The 14,650-nt window shown below is 37.3% G+C and overlaps 1 protein-coding gene across 1 annotated transcript in view; it reads left to right on the plus strand.

Moving 5' to 3' along the window:
* OCA2 (OCA2 melanosomal transmembrane protein) overlaps positions 1-14,650 on the plus strand; it is a 621,653-nt gene that overhangs the window by 121,088 nt on the left and 485,915 nt on the right. The window contains exons 6-8 of the mRNA XM_043996561.1: positions 2,705-2,868; positions 5,856-5,938; positions 8,628-8,781. Coding sequence (XP_043852496.1) covers positions 2,705-2,868; positions 5,856-5,938; positions 8,628-8,781 — 401 coding nt within the window. The remainder of the gene's footprint in view (positions 1-2,704; positions 2,869-5,855; positions 5,939-8,627; positions 8,782-14,650) is intronic.

The following is a 14,650-nucleotide window of genomic DNA, read 5'->3' on the forward strand; positions in this document are numbered from 1 at the left end:
TAAGTTTGTCTTGCTTAGAGCTGAAGGAGAGATCAGGTAGATTCTATAGACAAATTTCTCTCTTTTAGAGTGTTTTGGGAGCTTGACTAAGTAGGTGAGTAGAAAATGGAAGGGAGAGCTGTACAAATAGATAAGAGTGTAGTCATATTGTAGCTAGGGTGATCCATGGGTGTACCCAAAAGAAAGAAAATTAATTGAGCTGGGTGAAACATAGAATGGTGGCTTCTGGAGGAAGAGAGGGAGAGAAAGAGAGAGCAAAAGGGAGAGGGGGAAAGAGGGAGAGAGATGGGGAGGGTTGGGGGTGAGGGAGACACAGAGACAGAAACAGAGAATGAACAAATGAGTGAATGAATGAAAAAGCATTTACCAAAAAGCATAATGTACATTCAATGCTATGTTCCAGTTTCCCCTTTCTTTTGTCAGTACTCCCTGCAATAAACAGGCTTCCTTGCCTTTATCCTGAGTAATTCAGCACTTACTTGAAAGGTTTATCCCTGATAGATATGGGGAAAAGGAGCATTGAAACTAGCCTCCAGGGAAATGAGGGAGTGGATATGGCTGCTCTAATGCCTTGGATGGAAGTCTTGTCATTACTTAGTAGAAAAAAAAATGCAGACATTCTCTAAGTTTCTCAGTGTTAGTTCTGAAAGGGCAGTGGATATTCTTGTGTATGTTGTTTCTTAGTGAAATAGAAATCTTGATATTTCTTTTTTTAGCTTCTGGTCAAGGTCAGGGATGATGTTAAATCACAACTTTGATGTGGAATTGATGGTGGGTGTAGGTACCTCACGCAAGATCCAGCTATAAGTAATTTTGTTTTGATGGAGGTAAAGTTTCTTCATCAGAAAGTGACTCAGTGAATAACAAAATCACTTTCCCCCACCCCACAGAAATTTCATGTTTCCTTTGTTCCAGGCTCAATTTGTCATCTCAGTAATTGTGGGATTTACTTGAGAAGTATTGTATAAAAGGAAACCACCACAATTACCTGCACCTGAAGCTCTTTGCTGAGAAATTGTTGGCTGTAGTGGCTGCAAAGAAAAAATCTGTCAGAGGAGCTCTAAGTTATTAGGGTTAGGCTGAAGAAAGAGGTCAGCAGACCTTACTAGGAAGGTTAATTAATGCCTTTTTTTTAAAGGCATGGTATATTTTCAGCCATCATTTCAACTTAATGCTGGGTTTGTGAATATGTAAAAAGAAGAAAAAGAAAACACATTAAAGTATTTCCCATCAGTTTCCCCCTCATTTATAACTCCAAACCCTCAGAAAACTATAGGAAGTAGGGAGATAGTTCTATTGTGATTAGAATCTCTACATGGATAGAAAAAATATGGACATATTAATTTGCTCCAATGGGATCTATTTGTAAAAGAAATTACTGATTCCTAATTTATCTTTTATCCAATAACTTTGTTCTGTGTGCTTTCTTCCCTCATCTCCAAGCTCATGAATTATAGCCTTGAGAAAGAAGATGTTAGACATTTTCTTACTTTCAACCAGTTATTCACTCAACAATTATTTCCTGAGCTTGGCTGTTGTGAGGGAATTAAAAAATATAGAATTTTATTACAAATCAATACCTATTCTAGGTCCTATTTGACATACTTTAACATGGATAAATAAATGAATTTAAGAGCTTATTAAATGTTTTCTATGTGTCAAGCACATGCCAAATGCTTGGCATACAAATACAAAATTTACATAGTCCTTCTAGGACTTTATATTTTAAATTTGGGGGTGGAGGGCAGTGGGATATAACACATGAAAGAATGGTGATGAGAAAAGGGCATTTTGATCTAGGAAATTATCTCATAGGGATGGTGAGTGGAACGATAGACTCTATTGGCCATTTCCAGTGATGATTTAATTGCTTTTGGGATTGTGGGGACAGGAATGATGGAGGGAAAGGTCTAGAGACAGTGTGTAGGGGGACTGTCAGGTGTCTTTTTTGTGAGGCAATTGGGGTTAAGTGACTTGCCCAGGGTCACACAGCTAGTAAGTGTCAAGGGTCTGAGTCCAGATTTGAACTCAGGTCCTCCTGAATCCAGGGCTGCTGCTCTATCCACTGTGCCACCTAGCTGACCCTCAGGTGTCTTTTTAATTAATTTTTTTTTGCAGGGCAATGAGGGTTAAGTGACTTGTCCAAGGTCACACAGCTAGTAAGTGTCAAGTGTCTGAGGCCAGATTTGAACTCAGGTCCTTTTGAATCCAGGGTTGGTGCTACTGTGCTACCTAGCTGCCCCCACTACTTTTTAATCCTCTATGTACACCACTGGTTTGAATCAGTGGCAAAATTCTCATCTTCAACTCCCCTTTCTATTTCTTACTTTACAAAGGTTTGACTCCTTAAGGATGGCATTGGAGGTTTTAATTCATTTATTCTTTTGTCCATTTTGTCACCCACTAAATCCTTAGTACTCAACTTTGAACTTCAGGGACATAGAAAAGTTTATTTCCTCAACTTTATAATCTATTTTTAGAGATACAGCATGGAAAAATGGGAATAGTTAGGAAAAAAGTTTCTTCTAGCAGATGTGGCATCTTTGCCTCCATTCAAATAAAATAGTTAAGTGATGTTATCTGAAGTAGAAAATGAATATGACCCTCACTACTGATAGTAACGTAGGAAGTCCTTTGGTTTGTTAGATGCTATGCTACTATTCCTTTCATTTGGACATTTATCCCTTAACAAGCAGGGCACTAGCTGTGAATCTAACGGAGGTTGGGGACTCTGCTCTGCTCAAGTTAGAACTGGCAGGGTCCTTGATTGCTGGCGTTGTTAATCGACCTCAAGCGGAAGAACATATTGTGGTTGAGGTTACTCAGTCAGAAGACCCTGGTTCCCGAAGGAGGCGCCCACAACAGCAGGTAATATTGATAAGTAATGTGAAAATAATCGTTTAAGAGGATGTTGCATTTCTTTCAAGTCTGAGTCATTTTTATCACATTAAGTTTCATTGTGAAAAGATTTAGTTGTGAGTTGTATGATGATGATACCATTAGCCACCAAACAATTTGCACTGAGACCTTTTTCTTGTCTGGAAAATATATTTTTTCCTCCTGTTCTTTGTAAAGTGACTAGAATCATTGGCTCTGTGCTGCTATGTGTTTTTACCAAAGAATTAGAGGAAGATTATAGATTTTGTATTTCTTTGTGGTAGTGGTTCTCATTAGAGGTACCTTAATTAGATTTTACTTAAAGGTACTGAATGCATTCATGTGCTGTAATTAAATTGTGCTTGTGCACAATTGCATTACTGAGAAGAGCTTACGTATTTTCCATTTGCTTATAATTGCTTACATATTAGTAACTTTGTGTTTACAGAATGATTTGAGTTTATCTTCTCATGAAAAGCAAAGCAGGAGTCAGAAATGTACAGTAGCAATTATTTTTGTATTATGGTACAAGCTTTTAAAAAACACCTCTAGATCATAATTCTAAAATCACTTCCCTTTTCATTCCTTTCAGAGTATGAATATTTTGGATTATATTTCTAACCTACCAGGATCTCTTCAAGTCTATAAAACTTTAAAATTATATATATATATATATATACACACACATACACACATATATACATATACATATATGCATGCATGTGTATATATACATGCATATATACATATATAAACATAAACTATCTATAATATATATTACAAATTGTAAAAGTTTCTATAGATCTTTTGCTCAACATTTGGTTTTGAATCAAGAAAAGAAGCCTACACTCATTCCTTGATTGACTGAAACTGTTTCGTGGCAATACTCAGGGATGTGTACATTTTGCCCATAATTACCTCTAGCCCCAATATTCCAAAAACATTATGATATGCCATGGTATAGTATCTGTGGCCACTGGTAGTCTTCCATGAGACAGCAGAATGTTTACTTAGATAGCTGACCGGCAGGATGTTCAGTAACAGAGCTTGATCTGGAATTCTCTGTCATTGGGGAGTCTTCTCTGACATTTTTCCTGCTTGGGAACTCACCTCCAAGGTAAGGTGACAGACACAATGGGGTAGCTGAATATTCACAGTCTGTAAGGTTAGCATGAATCAGCAAAAGGCACAGCTTTGAATAAGGCAGCATGGTATAGTGAAAAGTGAATCATATTTAGAGACAGAGAGCCTTGGTTCAAATTTCATCTTTGCTATCCCCTACTTGTGGGACTTTTGGCAAGTCATTTAACTGTGTAGGCTCTCAGTTTCCTCATCTTCAAAATGAGTAGATGTTAGATGAAATGACCACTGAGGTTACAGTTCTAAATCTGTGAACCATTGGCCATTAATTTTTTTTTGTTTAGCTTTTTTTTTGGGGGGGGGCAGGGCAATGAGGGTTAAGTGACTTGCCCAGGGTCACATAGCTAGCAAGTGTCAAGTGTCTGAGTCTGGATTTGAACTCAGGTCCTCCTGAATCCAGGGCCGGCACTTTATCCACTGTGCCACTTAGCTGCCCCCTGGCCATTAGTTTTATAAACCTTCATATAATTCAAAGTACCAAAAAAGCATTATAAAATACTTTAATCCTGTTTCTTTGATGGGGTCTTTCAAATAAGGATAGGAGGGCTGACTCTTGTAGTTGTGTTAAAAACTAGTTCATCCAAGGACAAGGTTATGTCAGTAAGGTTATAGGGCAGCTAGGTGTGGTAGTGGATAGAGCACTGGGCCTAGTCAGGAAGACTCATCTTCCTCAGACACTTACTAGCTATGTGACCCTGTGCAAGTCACTTAACCCTGTTTCCCTCCGTTACCTCATCTGTAAAATGAGCTGGAGGAGAAAATGGCAAACCACTCCATTATCTCTGCCAAGAAAATCCCAAATGGGGTCACAATGAGTCAAACATGACTGAAACAATCATGTTAAAATGAAATGCGGCAGCTTGTTGAAAGTATTTTTCACAGCTCAGAGAGCCCTGTGAAGGTACTACATTTAGGGCAAAAGGGTCCATTACTACATGCTATTACTCAAGTCTGTCATTGACTTCTGGTGAACTAATGTGTGGTGACAAGTTATTTATTTTATTTTATTTTTTTCAATCTTAATAGTATTTTATTTTTTCAGTTACGTGTAAAAATAGTTTTCAACATTCATTGTTATAAGATTTTGAGTTCCAAATTTTTCTCCCTCTCTCCTTCCCCCCCCCCCAAGACCACAAGCAATCTGATATAGGTTATATATGTATAATTGTGGTATTAGTCATGTTGTAAAAGAAGAATTAGAACAAAAGGGAAAACCTAAAGAAAGGGAAAAAACCAACAAAAAAGGGAAAAATAGTATGGTTCAATCTGCATTCAGATTACATAGTTCTTTTTCTGGATGTGGAGAACATCTTCCATCATGAGTCCTTTGGAATTGCCTTGGATCATTGTATTGCTGAGAATAGCTAAGTCCTTCACAGTTGATCATCATATAATATTGCTGTTACTGTGTACAATGTTCTCCTGGTCCTGTTTACTTCACTCAGCATCAGTTCACTTAATTCTTTCCAGGTTTTTCTGAAATCTGCATGCTCATCATTTCTTATAGCACAGTAGTATTCCATTACATTCATATACCACAACTGTGACAAGTTATTTATAAACACATTTGTTAATACTTCTATAGGTTGTGGAAATAGTCACACAAAGTTCCAATTCATAGGAATGATGCATGTGGTCCTGCAATTGCCATTTGTGTATGTGCAGTCTGGTGCTGATGAGGCTTCACAAGTCCTTTTTTTCCCTATTCTCCAAAATTTTGCATAATAGTTTTCCTTTCCCCACCTTGGAAGAAGACACACTGAAATCAAGATTCTTCATAAACTGAATAACACCATAATATGGTTCGCTGAATGATAATTGTCAACTCTTTTTTTTAGGTCATCTATAACTGGACCATCTTTTTAAATTCTAGAAGAAATGAACGAGCTGTTACTTCCAAGACGTTTGAGATCATTACCAGGTTAGTTCTCAGATAAAGGAGAATTTGGAAAAGTTAGAGGGAACTACCATAGCAAACTGAGACAGAGAAGGGCATGACTTCTCATCATAAATTGTCATAATTTCTTGTTACCCAGGTACCTCAGGGGAAATCACTTAATCCCTCCATTTTCCTTTAAGTCCTATTCAGATGCCTCATCTTGGTGGGCATGAACTTGAGTTCTTGAAGGTTACAGCAGCAGAGAACAAGTTCTAATAGAACCTGCCAGATCTCCCCCAAACTGGTCATATATGATAGCTAGATTGGGCATTTATTATGTGCTTACTAAGTGCCAAACATTCTGCCAAGCCTGGGGGATACAAGTAAACTATTCTATACCCTCAAGAAGCTTATATTCTATTAGAAGAAGGCAAAACACATAAGGGAAATGAAAGAAGTGGTAGTAAAGAACTGAGAAGTTCAAAGAATTTGTCTGAGGCATGAGGATGGTAAAGCATGACTGTTACCTTTCCTAAAATGGGGCTTTCAGAGAGGAAATCACCAATCAGGAAAGTAAGACTTCAGGGTAGATGTTTTTCTAGGGGGCAAGGTTACAGGTAAGGGGAAAGAGGAGAAGTGATGATGTATTGTATGTCAAAGAAGTTCATCTCCAGTTTGTCCAGGACGTGACAAATGACTCCTCCATAACAACTCTTACAGATTATTTACTAAATCCTCTGGACATTGTAATCTGTATTGGTGGAAGGAATACCCACCTTAATGAAATCACACATCATTGAAATATTAAAGTGTATAATATCTTTATCATCATGGGACATATTATACAACCATAACTAGTGGCTAGGGGGGAATCACCATTATGTACATGCTAGTTATATGATGAGTTGAATCCAAAAAATGAGTTTGAGGAAAGCTATTTTCATTTTTTTCAACACTCAGATCCCTTTTTTTATTCTGAACCTTTCTAATAAAAGTGATCCTATTTTGCTTTTGAGGAATTCTGAGTTGTAAGTAATTTTAGAATGTTCCCTTATTCTTTTAAGATTTTTTAGCTATTTCTTCCTTATATTCCCATATCCTTCCTCCTACCAGAGTTCATTTTAGAATCCTATCATTGCAAACAGAATCAGGATCCAAAAAAGTTATTGACTAGCTGAAACAGTTGGCTGAATCTAATAAGATGAAATTCAAGAGGGACAAATGTAAAGTATTACTTTTGGATACAGTAAGTCAGCTTCACAAATACAAGATGGGAAGGCATAAGACAGACTTCAAGCTCAATATGAATCAGTAGTGTGATGAATCCCAAAAAGGCTAACCTGATCATGGGCTGAATGGAAAGATGCTTAATTTCCATGACTAGAGAGGTGATAATTTACTCACTTTCATTTCATCAGACATCATCTAGAGTATTGTTTTTAGTTCTAGGCATCATGGTTTAAGGACATTGGTAAATTGGTTAGTGTCCAGAGAAGGGCAATAGGATGGTAGAGAGTTTTGAGTTCATGTTACATGAGGACAGCAGGGCAGAGTCTCCCAGTTGTAGGAACCAGATGTATTTAGCCTAGAGAAGAGAATCAGAGGGGACACGAGAGCTTCCAGGACTATCAGGCAGGTGAAGGAGAGATGAGATTTGTCCTATTGAAATCTTGGAGGCAGAACCAGGGACAATAGGTGAGAGTTTCAGAGGCAAATTTAGGCTTGATATAAGGAGAAACTCCCTGCTGTGCCGAAGTGAAGTGTACTGCCTCAAAATTATTTCCCTTTCTTAGAGATCTTTAAGCAAAGGCTGGTTGATTACTTCTCAAGTGTGTTATTTTGAAGATTCCCTTTGTGTGTGAGTTGGAGTAGAGGGTCACTGAGGTACTTTCCAACTCTTAAGCTATGTGATTCTGTGAGAATCTTGATAAATAGTCTGGTTTGGGAATATGTACTTTAGTATAGAGTCAAGTCCTGATTATCCAAGGTTGTATTTCAACCATGTTATACACCATCAGGAAGGCTAGGGAGAGACCATGGAGCTCATATCATTTCTTCCCCTGGAGTGCTGCATTCAGAAGTCAGAGATCTTGGGTTTGAATCCTGGCTCTGCTACTTATTATCTGTGTGATCTTGAGTAAATAATTTATTTTTTCTTAGTTGTACTTACCTCAACTATGATGTGAAGGGGCTGGACTAGGTCTTCCAATTCTAGATCTTGGAATCTTATGATTTTTTTCTTTTTTCTGTTTTATTAGAAACCACCCATAGAACGTATGACACTAATGAGGATGTGTGCTTAGGGAAAAAAAGGGAGAGATTTTTGGCTAAAATTAAGGTTAGGACTGTTGTTATTTGTTTCCATTGTGTCTGACTCTTGCGACCCCATTTGGGGTTTTCTTGGCAAAGATTCTGGAGTGATTTGCCATTTCCTTCTCTAGCTCATTTTACAGATGAAGAAATTGAGGCAGAAGGTGAAGTGAATTTTCCAGAGTCACACAGATTACAAGTGTCTGAGGCCAGATTTGAACTCTGTAGGCTGATTCTTCCTGATTCCAGGCCCAATGCTCTATCCACTTTACCACCATTATTTCCTATGAATAAATTAATTGATTGTGCATACTCATGGAATAATTTGGTGACAGAGTAGAGTCAGAGAGGAAGCTAATTGTCATGCTATAGAATTTTTTTTCTCTTTCACCAACTGTATAACATCTGTTTCTTGCTGCAGAGAGACCATTTCAGTAAATATTCAAGCCTTCCTCCAGAAAAACCAGGTGATACCCCTTTCAATGGCTCATCAATACCTCCATGCAGACATAGAGACCCAAGTAACCATGGCATCAATCATTTTGGCAGGAGTCTATGTGCTGATCATATTTGAGGTAAATATGATATCTACTTTTACTGGTTTGTCTTTTCCCACAACTGAATATATACTATCTAACTCTATACCTATGGAGGTTCGACATTTTCAAAGTAGGCTCTTATCATTAGCATGTTCCCCTATTAAAGGGAGAAAACTGGTTTGAACTTGAATTGGCTTTTGAATTCCTAGAAACCTTCATTTGTTAAAAATGTATTTTAATGTCTCATAAACTTCATTTTATTGTGTATTTGTATTTGTATTCTTGTCTCCATGAAGGGTTTGCTACACTATTCACTTTTGTTCTACCAATTTGGACGAGTGTTTTTGCAAAAAATCTTACCTTACTTTTTTATAGCTTACATTAAAAAATTTAATATTTTGTTTCCTCCCAATTACATGCAAAAACAATTTTCAACATTTATTTTAAAATTTGAGCTCCAGGAGGCAGCTAGGTCATGCAGTGGGTAAAACACTGGCCCTGGATTCAGGAGGACATGAGTTCAAATCCAGCCTCCCACACTTAGCACTTACTAGCTGTGTGACCCTGAGCAAGTCACTTAACCCTCATTGACCTCCTCCCCACCTCCCCAAAATAGCATCATGCTATTTGCTGGGCATATAAAGACAAAACAAAACCAAACCCCTTCTTGGGGGCAGCTAGGTGGTGCAGTGGATAAAGCACCAGCCCTGGATTCAAGAGGACCTGAGTTAAAATGTGGTCTTAGACATTTGATCTATGTCTGATCCTGGGCAAGTCACTTAACCCTCATTGCCTCACAAAAAACAAACAAAAACAGAACAAAAATTGAGCTCTAAATTTTTTCCCTCTCTTCTCACTCTGCTTGTTGAGAAGGCAAATAATTTGATATAGGTTATCCATGTGTAGTCATGCAAAACACATTTCCATATTAGTCATGTTGTAAAAGAAGACATAGAACAAAATAAAATTCCAGGAAAAAAAGTAAAAAAAAATAAGGATGCTTTGCTCTGTATTCAGACTCCAATTCTTTCTCTGGGGATGGATAGCATTTTTCATCACAAGTCCTTCAGAGTTGTTTTGGATCATTATATTGCTGAAAATAGCTAAGTCATTCACAGTTGATCATCTTACAATATTGGTGTTACTATGGTATTCTCCTGGTTCTACTCATTTCTCTCTGAATCAGTTCATGTAAGTCTTTCCAGGTTTTTTCTGAGAGCATCTAGATCATCATTTCTTATGTCACAATAGTATCCCATCACAATCATATACCATAAAATTGTTCAGCCACTTCCCAATTGATGGGCATCCCTTCAATTTCCAATTCTTTGGCACCAGAAAAGAACTGCTGTAAATATTTGGACTTAGTTCCAAATTGCTCTACATGATGATTGAATCAGTTCAAAATGCCACCAACACTGCATTATTGTCTCAGTTTTCTCATATCATCTCCAAAATTTTGTCATTTTCCTTTTCTGTCCTATTAGTCAATCTAATAAGTATGACTACTTCAGTATTATTTTAATTTGCATTTCTCCAGTCAAAAGTGATTTAGAGCATTTTTAAATGTGGCTATAGATAACTTTGATTACTTCATTTGAAAACTGGCTGTTGTTATTTTTTTAATCATTTGTCAGTTGAGAAATGGCTCTTTTTTTTAATAAATTTGACTAACATCTGAGATTTTAAAATTATCTCTCAGATCTATTTTCCAGGCCAGTTGTTTTTCTAATGAGATATTTAGCATTGTCTTCCATTTTTTCATTCTCTTGGTTTTGTTTTATTGTTTCTTGATGTCTCATAGAGTCATTACCTTCCACTTGATCAATTCTAATGTTTAAGAAATTATTTTCTTCAGTGAGTCTTTGTACTTTTTTCCATTCAGCTAATTATGCTTTTTAAGGAATTATTCTCTTCAGTGAATTTGGTATTTCTTTCCATTTGGCCAATTCTTCTTTTCAAGGCATTCTCCTCATTGGGTTTTTGTATCTCCTTTACCCATTGATCAATTCTGTTTTGAAGGCATTATTTTCTTCATTGTTTTTTGTGCCTCCTTTACCAAGCTATTGACTCCTTTTTTGTGATTTTCTTGCATCTCCTTCATTAATATTTCCATTTTTCTCTACCTTTCTTACTTGGTTTTGAAAATTGTTTTTGAACTCTTGCATGGCATGGGTACAATTCATATTTTTCTTTGAGGCTTTGGATGTAGGAGTTTTGACTTTGCTGTCTTCTCTGTGTGTGTGTGTGTGTGTGTGTGTGTGTGTGTGTGTGTGTGTGTTTTGATCTTCCTTGTCATCCTAGTAACTTTCTATTGTCAGAATTTTTTCTGTTGTTTTCTCATTTCCCCAGACTATTTCTTCTCTCTCTCTCTCTCTCTCTCTCTCTCTCTCTCTCTCTCTCTCTCTCTCTCTCTTTCTCTCTCTTTTTTTTTTTGCTTTACAGGGCAATGAGGGTTAAGTGACTTGCCCAGGGTCACACAGCTAGTTAAGTGTCAAGTGTCTGAGGCTGTATTTGAACTCAGGTCCTCCTGAATCCAAGGCCAGTGTTTTATCCACTGTGCCACCTAGCTGCCCCTCCCCAGACTATTTCTTGACTTTTAATTCTTTGCTAAAGTGGGCATCTACTTCCAGGGTGGAGGGTGCACTTTCCCAAGTTTCAGGGGTTTATTGCAGCTGTTTTCAGAGATATTTCTTAGGACCTGTAGATTTTCAGTTCTTCTCTAAAGAGAAGTGCGTTTACTACTTTCCTGGCCTATGCTCTGGTCTGTGGGTAACCACAAACACTATTTTCTGTCCTGGAACTGTGAGGAAGGGTACATACTCCATTGAGGTTGAAAACTCTGATGTGCTTATGCTCCTCCTTACCCTGGGACTGCCTCCTAGGACTCTGACCCAGATCTGAGTATGGGCAAAGCAACAGTGTCTTTCTTGTCTCTAGTACCAGCAAAGAGACACCTGTAATCTCCTGACTAATTGTTCTACTCCCTTACCATCTGTGGGCTGAGAACTCCAGAAGTAGCTCCTAACACTACTGATTCAGTCACTCCCAAGGCCTGATCCTGGTTCTCTGTGGCCCAGTTGCCGTCATTTTCTGTGGATCTTCTAAGTTGTCTTTAGCTGTAAAATTGTTTCATTCTGTCCTTTTGTGGGTTCTGGCACTCTAAAAATTGTTTAAGAGCATTATTTAAAGATGTTTAGAGGGGTTTTGAGGAGAGGTCAGGTGAGTTGCTGCCTTTTCCTCCACCATCTTGGCTCTTCCTCCCCTTGCCTTTTTATTGTTTTGAAAGCACATTATCACTTTATAGAGGGCATAAATAAAAAATATTTCTTATCTTAAAATTTGTAATGTTGTAAAATTAGCTTGTATTTACTCTATATGTATCTTATAGATGCCTATATATATACATATACACACACACACACACACATATATATATATATATGTTATATCCTTCATTAGAGTGTAAACTCCTTGAAGGAACTGCTTTTATTTTTGCTTATATTTGTAACCCTAGTGCTTAGCACAGTTCTTGGCATATAAGTGCTTAATAAATGTTTGTTGATTGATTGAATAATATACATTTATATACCATGATAGAATATTTGTATTATTGAGCAGTCTAGAATGCAGATTAAACAAAGTTAAAAGAAATACATTTTTTAAAGTTTACTAGATAAAAGAAATATGAACAAGGGGCACAATTACAGGATCATGGAGGAATCTGGAGATGGATAGGACACTGAGAACAGAAAAAAAAGGTATTTTTTTTCAGGAAATTAATCTGAGTTTACCCCATGTTACTTCATGAATTCATAGGCATTAATTTGCTTGTGACTTAGAAGAGTTGGGTGTATACATACAAAAGTCTAGAAGTTTTTAATGGGTTTGTTTGGCTAAAAGTCATATGGACACAACTGATCTACTTTTATTGGCTTGTCTTTCCCCACATTCCCCTTGTTTTGTTTCAGTGAGTTGGAGAACAGTATCTTATTTAAAAGGAAATAATGGGTCCATTAAAAGAGTATATAATACAATATAATATGTAATTCTTTTTTTAACATGAATAGCTTGAGTCTACTTCGGGGGAAGACATTTATGTATTTGGTTCATTGGGTCTATTCAAATGAAAATAGGAAATTTAGAATCTGCTATCTAGCTAATGTAGCACCAGCTTCCCTTATATACACACACTCATAAGGCTTCAAATATTCATTTTATTTATTCATTTTAGGATGTAGAAAAGACTAGGTGGGACAGCTAGGTGGCGCAGTGGATAAAGCACCAGCTCTGGATTCAGGAGGACCTGAGTTCAAATTTGGCTTCAGACATTTGACACTTACTAGCTGTGTGACCTTGGGCAAATCACAACTCTAATTGCCCCACAAAAAGAGAAAGGATTAGGCCTTCTTTTGAGCTCATAGAGTATCAAGAAATCCACAGTCTCTACTATAAATATAATAATTGAAACAAATTAATACAAATATAAATACAAATCTGAGCCTCATGTGTATAGATAACATTGTGTTACATGCAGGAGAATGGTGAAATTTAATGACATGGTCCTTAATTTCAAGGACCTTATAGTCTAGTTAAGGTATATTTCCATTTAAGATAGTCAGTTCACTTGTCAAGGGTAAAAGTTTGCTTCTGAGAAAAGCAATTGCTGAATCAAATCTGCATTGATAGTTGACTTGTCTGGGACATAGGTATGCTCATACTTTTAAGAGAAGCAGTTGCTGAAATTAAGTCTGACTCAGAGTTCTGAGACACTTGCTTCTTTCAGGGTAACAAGCTGTGCAATAATGGAGCAGATGGAGAACAGGATGTACTTCAGTGATTTGAATAAGAGAGAATTTTTAGGTTAATCAATGGAGAAATATGGAGACCAGAATGGTTCTGAGACTAAAAGACAAATGTAATTTGCATTACAATAGCCAGAAGATGAGAAATTGGTTGCTAATCACAAATTGTTTGGTTAAATTACAAAGGGGTCAGGGGCAGCTAGGTGGTGCAATGGATAAAACACTGGCCCTGGATTCAGGAGGACCTGAGTTCAAATTTGGTCTCAGACACTTGACACTCACTAGCTGTGTGACCCTGGGCAAGTCACTTAATCCTCATTGCCTTGCAGAAAACAGAAGAAAGTTACAAAGGGGTTAGAGTCTGATGAGAGAAGAAACATACAGAAAGAAAGAGATGAAAGGTTATATTCTCTCAGTACCATTATTTGTTGCTGGTTTGATTGGTTGGCCAATAAGGGTCTGGTCCTGAAGCTATTGGACTTGAGTTCAAATTCTGTCTTCAGTATTTACTGCCTTAAGAAAGTCACTGAAACTCCCTAGACCTCCATTTCATCATCTATTAAATGAAGGGTTTGGACTAGATGGCACCTTAGGTGCTTTTCAGCTCTAAATTTATTTATGTGATGATTCATTTTACTATGTTAATCATTGGGTCAAAGGATCATAGCTATTAGGTCTGAATGGAAGGATGGTAGATGATATTCCATCCAACCCCCTCATTTCCAGATGAATTAATTGATGCTCAGAGAGGTTGAGGCTTGACTAGTGACCAGAGTCACAGTTAACAAGTGTAAACAAACAGAGCTGCAAAAAGAACCAAAAAAAGCCCAAAAGTCTCTCTCGCCTTCTTTTTCTCATTTGTAATGGTATGGTTTTGCTATTCTGTTCTGTCCATTAAAATAGTGGAGAAGGAGCTCTTCTGTGCATCCAGACAAAATAGCTAAAGCACAAAACCCAGGCCACACTGAAGGGCATCCCACTGACAAGAATTCTAAAGTTATGGAAGCCTGAAGGCTGTTTGAGAGAACAGATGGAATGAGGGACACTATCTGACCTGGAGCAAAAAGGCAGACTAGAGATGAGAACCAAAGTGTAAAACT

Source organism: Dromiciops gliroides, chromosome 3 (genome assembly GCF_019393635.1).
Source record: "Dromiciops gliroides isolate mDroGli1 chromosome 3, mDroGli1.pri, whole genome shotgun sequence".
In the NCBI taxonomy this organism is placed as follows: Eukaryota; Metazoa; Chordata; class Mammalia; order Microbiotheria; family Microbiotheriidae; genus Dromiciops; species Dromiciops gliroides.